Source organism: Homalodisca vitripennis, chromosome 3 (genome assembly GCF_021130785.1).
Source record: "Homalodisca vitripennis isolate AUS2020 chromosome 3, UT_GWSS_2.1, whole genome shotgun sequence".
NCBI classification, from domain to species: domain Eukaryota; kingdom Metazoa; phylum Arthropoda; class Insecta; order Hemiptera; family Cicadellidae; genus Homalodisca; species Homalodisca vitripennis.
In genome coordinates, this window is record NC_060209.1 from 121,609,731 (window position 1) to 121,620,538 (window position 10,808).

Below are 10,808 nucleotides of genomic sequence, written 5' to 3' on the forward strand. Positions count from 1 at the left end.
AAAAATATGCAGTGGATATTTACTGCATTTTTTATGAATATAAGAGTACAAGTTTTATATTCACTCTTTAAGGTAAATTAATAATTAAAATTATTCCATTCCATTAAAAACATCTTTTAAATAAAACTGAGGTAAAGGTTTAACATGTAACATGTGATTGTTAATGAGGTTTACTTAAATAATTGTCTCCTAGCAAATTGTAATCTTTCATTTCATTAGCCAAGTTATAAATTTGATTTGAAGAGTTATACACTAACTCTAATTCTTTTTTAGGATCAATACAAATACATCTATGAATGTATGAAATTTGCTTTGGAAAATCACACGTCACCCTTTGTAAGAGGTAAGTCACCATCTTCAGTGCCCAGAATTATCATAATATAACCAACATTTTATTTACTGAAATCACCTGCTTAGTCACAGATTAGGCTACATCACCATTCACTAATGAATACAAATCTGCTAAGTTATAGGATTTTTTGTTTTTATCCACCTATTGTTTGAACACAAAAAGTAAAGAAACAAGATTTTCACTTGTTGGTCTAATACTGTTAGGCTATGTATGCACTGCATAAAAAACCATCAATTTTACTTAAGACTGTCTTTTTATTTAAAATACATTAAAATTGTTATTGCCAAACTTAGCCAATATAAATTTATTTTGATTGATACTGATTTAGTATTATGCTTTTGGTAAAGGATGTAGACTTTAATTAATAAATTATTACATAAAAACCTCCGCAGTGAAAATCTGGAACCATACATTTTAATAACTTTTCAAATTGTGTTTTAACAGTGTAAGGTTTTGTAGGGTTGGTTTAGTTTAAGATTAAGGTTGTGACATATTTTGAGCAAGGGTTGCTGTGAGAGGATTTAATAATAGGTTAGATTGGCAGTACAAATACCCTCAAATGAACCAACACATTTATTTGTGACAACATTTCATTAAATTGATTAATTGATTGCGTCAATCGACATATTAAGCACAAAACTTAATGTCTTAATACTTTGAAGACATATTTAATATTAAATTATTCATTACAATTTATTTTGAATTTAATTCATTATAACATTTACTAGTAATTTTGTAGTGTTGCAATAATAATGAGTTCATGGACTAACATGAGAAACTTTCTTTAAAATAGCTAAACATTTACATGAATTTATATTTTCGAAATTGTGAACATTTAAATAGATATGGAATTGAAAATGATTAATGAACCCTAAAATATACTAAGTTCTTAAAATTACTTACATTTTATTTCACATCACACTTATTACGCCTAGAGATATTTTTCCGCACACGAACACAAACACTCCCGAACTTCACTTTACGAATTCCCGTCCTCGACTTCCACCTCTCCTCCTTGTTCTTCAGTTTTGATGTTCTTCTCCCGCCAGCTCATTGACCACGCCTCTGCCAAATCTCTCCATCATAATTGGTGAGTAACAATTTTCCATATCTATTTAAATGTTCACAATTTCGAAAATATAAATTCATGTAAATGTTTAGCTATTTTAAAGAAAGTTTCTCATGTTAGTCCATGAACTCATTGTTATAGACATCCCCATTTACAAATTGTACTGCTCACATTAGTGTTCCATTAAAGGAAAAGTGCAAAAAGCTGCTAGATGATATTTGATATGTTGACTAAATATAGACACTAATTATTCAACATTTTGCATGAAATGTGTTACATGAGTTGTGATGCATTCAAACAGAAAATGAATAATACATGCTATTGTGTATATTAAGTACAGTAAGAGGATTACCAATAATTTTTAAACATTAGTTATAAAACTAATGAAAGTGTGCTTCAAATAATTCCTAAGCTTTTTTATAATAAATAATGTGGCAAAAAGATGTCATCATGTGTAACTTACTGAAAGCATAAACATACAGTTATATAGCCATTTGTATGACTACGCATCAGTGCAGTACACTCTGCTTGTTTCCAGTTTGATTGTTTCATGCTTTTTATTTGGTAGCACTTTCATCAATAAGTTTAATTTTCAAATTAGTTCCATCATTAACAAAACATACACTTTTTTGGGATACAGGGCCAAGGTGGTTTTCCACTCTGCTTGATTTCAAGATCCATATTCTCAGAATTCATATTATAGTGTAAAATGTAAAGTTGATCTGTTTTGAAAATACTATTATAAAGAAGATATGAAAAAGCATGATGATTACTTAAGTAGTTTAAATCAATTACATTTGTGTTATGCATGGACACTTATGCTTATTACATTTATGAAGCTTGAATTAGCTGATGCATACCTACCAGCAAAAAATCTCCTAATTCATCTCTCCTCTATCAGATAGCGTAGTCGTTTGAATGTTTGCTGTTAACATTTTAAGTGTTGTGTCCTGATCAATTGAAAATGTTGCACTACTTATCTATATGGACAAATATAATAGAAAAATATTGACAATGAGATTTGAAGTGGAAGTAAACAAAAATAAAACTAGAACAATCTGTTTGTAAAATCAAACTCTTTTGAAATAATAATTGTTTATATGTTTCAGTGAGAGTGTATTTATACAAGAGATCTAAGAAAGGTAGGTAAAATATATTCAAATGTCATGCATATCATGTACTGTAGGGATAGACTAAGAAAACTGTTTAAACTTTCTATTGTAAACTTTAAAACTGGTTATCATCAGTCAATCAATCAACCAATCAATCAAATATCTTTATTCATTTGAATACATCAAGTGTACAAGAATAGTGTCAAAATGCCATCATACATATGGCCAATCTTATTACTAAAAATATTTGCTAGTTTGGTCTTTTTAATGACATGAATTCCTCCAACGAGTATAAACTAAGGCTTATAATATACTTTTTTAATTTGGCTTTAAAAATATTAATATCATTTTCCTTTAGAATATTTTCATGCAAACGCCTTAAAAATACTTTTCCAATGTAATTTGGTTTCTTTTTATATAACTCAAGTCGATGGTGCTCTGTTATTATAGTATTTTTCCATCTGGTGTTGTGAGGGTGTATGTCATTAATTACACTTGAATCAGTTTTTACAATTAAGATTGTTTCATATATGTACATTCCATATACAGTCAAAAGTTCTAATTTTGTAAAATATTCCTTCACAGAATCATTATTTTTCAGACTTAACATAATACGAATCCCTTTTTTCTGTAGCTTAAGTAGTTTATCCAAGTTTTTTTTTTTTATGTTGCACCATATAGACTTATTCCAAAGTATATGTGAGACTGAACATGTGCATGATAGACTGATTTTAACATTTGGTGATTACATAGATATCTCATTTGTCTAAGTGCATAAATTCCTGAGTTAACTTTACTTATTACATGTTTTACATGGTCGTCCCAACTAAGGAACTTATCAATTTTCAGCCCTAGAAAATTTGTTGTATTTACTTCTTCAACTAAATCCGTATTATATAGTACCCTTGGTTTGTCAGTATTTCCATTCTGTTTTGTAGCAAAGGCAACAAATTTAGTCTTTTCAATATTTAAAGTCAGATTATTTGTTTTTAGGAATTGGTTAACTAATGCCAATTTTTGTGCTATATTCCGCTCTAGTTCTTGAAGAGTTTTTGCAGAAAATTTTAAATTTGAGTCATCAGCAAATAAGGTTAAGTATTGGTTTTTATTATTGTTTTATTATTTGTGGCATATCATTTATGTAACATAAGAACAGGATTGGACCCAATATACTCCCTTGTGGTACTCCAAATTTTATTAACTGCAAATCTGAATGAATTTTATTTTTTTTTGTTATTTTGAATGTATGATAATTCTACAAATTGTTTTCTGTTTGATAAATAAGATTCAAAGAGCTTGAATGACGTTTTTGTAACACCCATTTTTTGTAATTTATCAAGAAGTACATTATGCTTAACGCTATCAAACGCTTTAGACAGGTCCATAAAAATTCCTACTGTCTTCTCCCCCTTATCGATTGATTCAATTACTGACTCCAAGAATGAGGTGGCCGCTGTAATTACTGATTTGTTTGCACGAAATCCGTGCTGGGCAATATTCAACATTTGATTCATTTCTAAGTATTCTACTAATCTATTATAGATGGCTTTTTCAAAAATTTTGGATATATTAGATAACAGAGATATGGGACGGTAGTTTGAAATGTTTTGCTTGCTTCCTTTTTTAAAGACTGGTATTATTTTTGAAACTTTTAATAAGTTTGGAAAATTTCCAGTAACAAATGCAGAGTTAATAAGATGACTTAAAATTCTAGATAGATTTTTTTTAGCCGCTTTTACTACTGAAATCGGTATCTCGTCATGACCACAAGAGCTCTTATTTTTTAGAGAATCTATAATATGTTCTATTTCAGACTCACTTACTGGTTTTAGGTAAAATGCTGGTTGAAAGATATTATGTCTTTGGTAACTAATTTGATCAAGTGGGTAACTCATGCTATCCAGAGATTGTTTACTCCCCACACAATTTACTACATTAACATAGTAGTTATTGAATTTTTTACTTATAATAAAAGGATCAGTGTAGAAGTTATTATCAATTGTTAGAGTGATATTTTCAGACTGATGATGGTTCTTATTTCCAATCTCAGAATTTATTACTTCCCAAGACGCTTTTGAAATATTTTTGGCAATTTTTATTTTATGATCATAATAGTTTTTCTTGGTTTTGTTTAGTTTCATCTTAAAAATCCTATTTCTTTTCCTCAGGTACTTAAATAAATTATTATTTTTACTGTGTCTTGCCATTTTATATATTTCAGTCAACTCTTGTTTTTCATCTTTAAGTTCAACTGTCACCCATTCGTTTTTCTTTTTTGTTCCCTTAATTGTTTTAAAATGAAATGATAAGTCAAAATAATATTTGAATATATCATAAAAAATTTTGTACTTAAGGTTCGAATTTGCAAAATATACTTATATATACAGTGTACCAGCACTTTATTTAATTTAAATTATTAAAAGACATGTAATAAGGATTTGTGAACATCTTAATAATTTTGCAATTTTTATCACGATACAGAAAACTTATACAATGAACAGAAATAATCGGTTTACACTACGTTACAAAATTACACTATGTTTTGTTACAGACAGCTCTTCGTCTAAGAAAATTACTGGATTTATATTATAGTTGTAGTTGCTTATAAATATTATGAACTGTTAAACTTGTAACTGTAAGCATTGTGTATTTAGACAGTTTACCTTTACCTTTTAAGTTTTTAAAAACGAGAATGGAAAGTAGCAATAAAATTAATAACATTAAATAAATATAATTTTATTACAGAAATAAATAAAACAGTTGGAGAACTGACCAAATGTGATTGATTACAGTGAGGAGGTCAGAAGTATCAGACAGTAACGAGCTGCTACAGCTGGAGGATCTGTCTTGTCATCAAACTTCAGTAGTAACCACAGGCGCACCACAACCACTGACCAAATGTGATTGATTACAGTGAGGAGGTCAGAAGTATCAGACAGTAACGAGCTGCTACAGCTGGAGGATCTGTCTTGTCCTCAAACTTCAGTAGTAACCACAGGTGTACCACAACCACTGGCCCTATGTGATTGATTACAGTGAGGAGGTCAGAAGTATCAGACATTAACGAGCTGCTACAGCTGGAGGATCTGTCTTGTCATCAAACTTCAGTAGTAACCACAGGCGCACCACAACCACTGACCAAATGTGATTGATTACAGTGAGGAGGTCAGAAGTATCAGACAGTAACGAGCTGCTACAGCTGGAGGATCTGTCTTGTCATCAAACTTCAGTAGTAACCACAGGCGCACCACAACCACTGACCAAATGTGATTGATTACAGTGAGGAGGTCAGAAGTATCAGACAGTAACGAGCTGCTACAGCTGGAGGATCTGTCTTGTCCTCAAACTTCAGTAGTAACCACAGGTGTACCACAACCACTGGCCCTATGTGATTGATTACAGTGAGGAGGTCAGAAGTATCAGACATTAACGAGCTGCTACAGCTGGAGGATCTGTCTTGTCATCAAACTTCAGTAGTAACCACAGGCGCACCACAACCACTGACCAAATGTGATTGATTACAGTGAGGAGGTCAGAAGTATCAGACAGTAACGAGCTGCTACAGCTGGAGGATCTGTCTTGTCATCAAACTTCAGTAGTAACCACAGGTGTACCACAACCACTGACCAAATGTGATTGATTACAGTGAGGAGGTCAGAAGTATCAGACAGTAACGAGCTGCTACAGCTGGAGGATCTGTCTTGTCATCAAACTTCAGTAGTAACCACAGGCGCACCACAACCACTGACCAAATGTGATTGATTACAGTGAGGAGGTCAGAAGTATCAGACAGTAACGAGCTGCTACAGCTGGAGGATCTGTCTTGTCATCAAACTTCAGTAGTAACCACAGGCGCACCACAACCACTGGCCAGATGTGATTGATTACAGCGAGACCTGGACAATCCCAATACCAAAATTGTATCCTAATTTTAATGTAATTTTAAAACACGGTTAGAAATATAATTCAGTTTTAAATGGATTATTAAATTACACAGGAATATAATAATCAGTATTAACAATTAACAATTACCGCCAATATGAATTTTAAGTTTAGGTCAATTTATTACTTTATATTGTCATGTTATTAGTTTTCATATGTTGTTATATTCAATTAATATTTAGAGATAACCATGTACGATAAGTAACTGCAGTGTTAAAATATAGTTTACATTGTCATGAAATTCTTCACGCATGTACTTCTGATTGGTACTCCAGTACTTTCTTGCCTTACATTCTATAGAATAGAATAGAAACATTCTTTATTTCCAAAAACATATACACCAAGATATTAGATTTATTTACATTTGATACATAGTAAATTACCCTTTTACTATACTTACTAAGTGGCGATAAAATAAAACAATTTAAATTTAAGTACAGTAGTTGGATAAATATTATTTATATAATTTAAGTAAACTATATATTATTACATATTAACATATATTCTACAATGGAAATTAGCCTACTAGGGTAAGCAGCCTATGTGTAGGCTAGAGTCGTACTAAAAAGTTTATGTTATCTAGATGTCGAAAAAAGTGTTACTGTTACGTGTCGGTGTGTTTTAAGGCATAAAATGTAGAAATGTAGTTGTGTGTTGAAGGAGATAAGAGATAATACTGTTGTATTAGACAAAACCATCGGTAGAAGTAAGACCACATACATAAGACCGTGATATGATGAGCGCCGGGGGATGAGGAGGGGTCAAGGTCAGGTTGGTCCCCAGTCTGAGTGAATGAAAGTCTCGGATCCTTGGACTCCAATTTGTAACAACAGTTCTGTGACATTATATTTAAATTTTGTAATACTAGCTGCTTCAAATAAATTTAAATGCTGAAATTTGTTACATATGTTTCTAAATAGAATATGTAAAATATAGTAAGAATTGGTTTTTGAAAAGAATTTATCTAATCTAATTACAGAATACCAACATATTCTGAATATCTTGTTTGGTAAGAGTGCAAAATTTCTGGTAATATTGTATTAGCATTTTTGTAGATGTGAATTAGTAATTTTTTTATATATAACTGTCGTAGTGAAAGTAGAAAGGATTCCTGAAAGAGAGACTCAGTTGGATAATGCACATTTTTCCTCAACCCTGCCTTTAGTATACTCTTTTGCGTAATGAAAAGAGGTTCAAGAAGCGTTTTACACGCACCGCCCCACACAATGTTACCGAAGAAAAGAAGTGACTGGACGTAAGCATAATACGCTAATTTTATCTCGTTTCCATCTAAAATTTCACTTAGTTTCCTAAATGCATAAATATACTTTCCAATTTTGGTAGGGACATAATCAACGTGCTCAGACCATTTTAAGTGAGAGTCAAAAACAACTCCCAGGTATTTGTAGCATTTACGAGCTTTATTTCTTTGCACCCACATGTCGAATTCAAGTAACTACCGCACTGATGAATTATTAGGTCTGTCAAATTATCCAAACTTACTTGACTTGACTTGTGGTTTCAGAGTTATAATAAAAGAAATGATAAAAACGTAAAATCAACCCAAAACTAATCAATATTGTTCAAGGGGCCAAAATTAAAGTAAAGAACACAATAAACCCATTGCAATGTGTTAAAATATATCACTTTAATTTTAACACGTTACAGCCTAAATAAACATCAAAAATACTAATATAGTCTTATTGTTGTACTAGTGACCCGGTCCAACTTCGCGTGGGTCTAATACATATTTTTATTTATTTTTAATATTTCTATATTTTATCATAACTAATTACTGATTTTTATCTTCAAGATTCTCATATTGAACAGAATCTTTCCACAAAATCTGAAAATAATATAATATAACCATCTATCTAAAAAATATCCAATCGCCTTACCAATGAAATATTATGAAATTAGATCAATTTATAATAATTTATTTATATTAGACTATTATGATTATTAAAAACTACAATACCTTTATACACAATATTTACAGCAGTTTTTTCGTTGGACAACACAAATAGGTTATTCTTGGAAGTTACACGTGAAAGGGAAACATATAGTTGTCTTGTAAAAAACACTGAACACTTAAATCTAATCCTGTAACATTGAGTGTTTGTTTAACCCTGTGACTTATTAATGGTCATTGAAAAATACAATTTCACAGGAAATTGCAGCCACTTAAATTGGAAAGGTAAATCTGTAGTGATTAAAGGAATCTTAGGAATCAAAACTTCTCCAGTTCCACATCCAGTCAGTATTGTGCATTCTGTTATGCAGGTTTTTAAAGATTTTACCAGTAATCGTGTACCATTGTATAATTTAGTTGGATTAAGGTTACATAGTAAAATGATGGGACACCCTACTTTCAACACTAATTTTTGCGAAAGTATTCCAGAGGGCTGCAAGGAATTTTGTAGGAAAATGAACTACCTCATCAAGATTTACAGAGTAGTATGTTTGCATTTGTAAATCAATTTTTGAGAGAATCAAAATATTTACTTTGTCTACTTGTTCGTTTATAGAAGACAGAATTGCTCTCTCCCTGAACCAAGCTATAGTCTTATTAACTTATGTTATTGATTTTGGGAGCAATTCTTGAACGTAAACTTTAAAAGATAAAAATGGTTATTGTGGGTTATTCTTTGAAGATAGATATATGCCACCGCAGACTTTTTGTAGGCCTTTTAGAAATGTTCAATTCCATATTAAGTTGTAAGGTTAAGTCAGTATTAACAAGTGCTCAAAAATATTAGTTTTTGCATTATACAAACTTTTCTCAATTTTCTATGATTAAAATATTGATTGATGTACCATACCTAGGAACCTGCCTTAGATCATAATGAAGCAGACAGTGAAAACCGTATGAAAATCTATTGAGTAGCTTAGGAAATATTGATGCACAAACAGACCAACAGAAAAATAACTAATTCATACTATGTATTGATTAAAGACTGTAAAATGCTTGTTTTCTTTCTAGATTTTCATAATATAAATTGAATGTTCATGTCATAACAGCTGTAACCTATCCAAAGATTAATATCACAATTTAAATGATTGTATGATGAAAGTGGTATTATTATTTTTGAAATATCTGTAATTCAAATGAAATTCTTAGTTCTATTATTATACTATTATAATATTAAAAATATAGAATAAATGTCAATCAAGTAATGTCTTATAATTTAATATTACCAATAAATTAATGCCACATGCCACTGGCTGTGGACTAACCTGAGGCAGTGAGGAGTAGTTAGGTGGGGTGGGAAAGTAGTCTATGGGTGAGAAAGTGTTAACATAAGCAGACTACACATGTCCGATGCTTATCATTTGCAAGAAGTGGCAGTCACTGCACACTATGCAAATCCATTGAGTGATAATAATGGGTGGTCAAATAAAACCTGACACTTTTTAAACAGCTATTTCTCTTGATAGTTGCGACAATTAAAAACACAACTGATGCCATTTCAGTAATCATGGAGCCATTCAAAAATCAATAGTCTGTTACTGCTTCGCAACGGATATTTCGTAACAAATTCCATGTTCCTTGTAGGAATTACTAGTACCTACTCCAGACAATGTTGAAAATGTGCATGTATATCCTAGAAGCAGTCTGCTGCATTAGGAGTTTCAAAGACAAGTTTACAATGCTTTACATTGTAATTTGAATTTGCATTCCTAGAAATTAGCAGTTACACAAAAACTCAATCCTGCTGATATTGAATTATGTGTTATTTCTTGTGAAAGACTATTGTACTTCATTAATCATTTCTCAGCATTTAATAATGTCTGATGAAGCCCGTTTTGAGCTCTGTCGTAATGTAAACACGCATTTAGATGATGTTTTATTCCTTAAATGAAAATGGCATAACTATGTATATACTTTGACTACCTCAATACATTTTAAGTATTGTTTCATGTAATATTATTTCATTTTGAAAACTGTCACGTTTTTTTGGACCACCCAGAAGTTTTCTAATTCAGTTTGTTTTCATTATTGTCTGTGACAGGCTGTTTTAACTAGCATCTGACTGTGTAGTTTCAATGTGAGTTTATTTGCAATTATGAAGAGACACACAATCAATCAGTTCTTTAAAGCTAAAGTAATAAAGACTGAATCTATACCTGAAGTATGAAGTACCAACTGTGACAACCAGCTATAGCTCTCTGACATCTGATGCCAGTGAAAACATGGACATACATGCAAGAAAAGTCCTTACTTCTTTTCACATAGGTGTAATATCTAATAAACTATATGGCAATGAAGAGGTCGTTATGACCAGTGGTTTAAAATATAAGATTTTCACTAAACTGTTTGTTCCGGTAGACA

The 10,808-nt window shown here is 31.2% G+C and overlaps 1 protein-coding gene across 1 annotated transcript in view; it reads left to right on the plus strand.

Annotated features, from left to right (window-relative positions):
* The window catches only part of LOC124357452 (receptor-type tyrosine-protein phosphatase eta-like), a 113,475-nt gene extending 106,752 nt beyond the window's left edge, over positions 1-6,723 (plus strand). The window contains exons 23-25 of the mRNA XM_046809274.1: positions 274-343; positions 2,531-2,563; positions 5,326-6,723. Coding sequence (XP_046665230.1) covers positions 274-343; positions 2,531-2,563; positions 5,326-5,441 — 219 coding nt within the window. The 3' untranslated portion in view covers positions 5,442-6,723. The remainder of the gene's footprint in view (positions 1-273; positions 344-2,530; positions 2,564-5,325) is intronic.
* Positions 6,724-10,808: the final 4,085 nt, after the last annotated feature.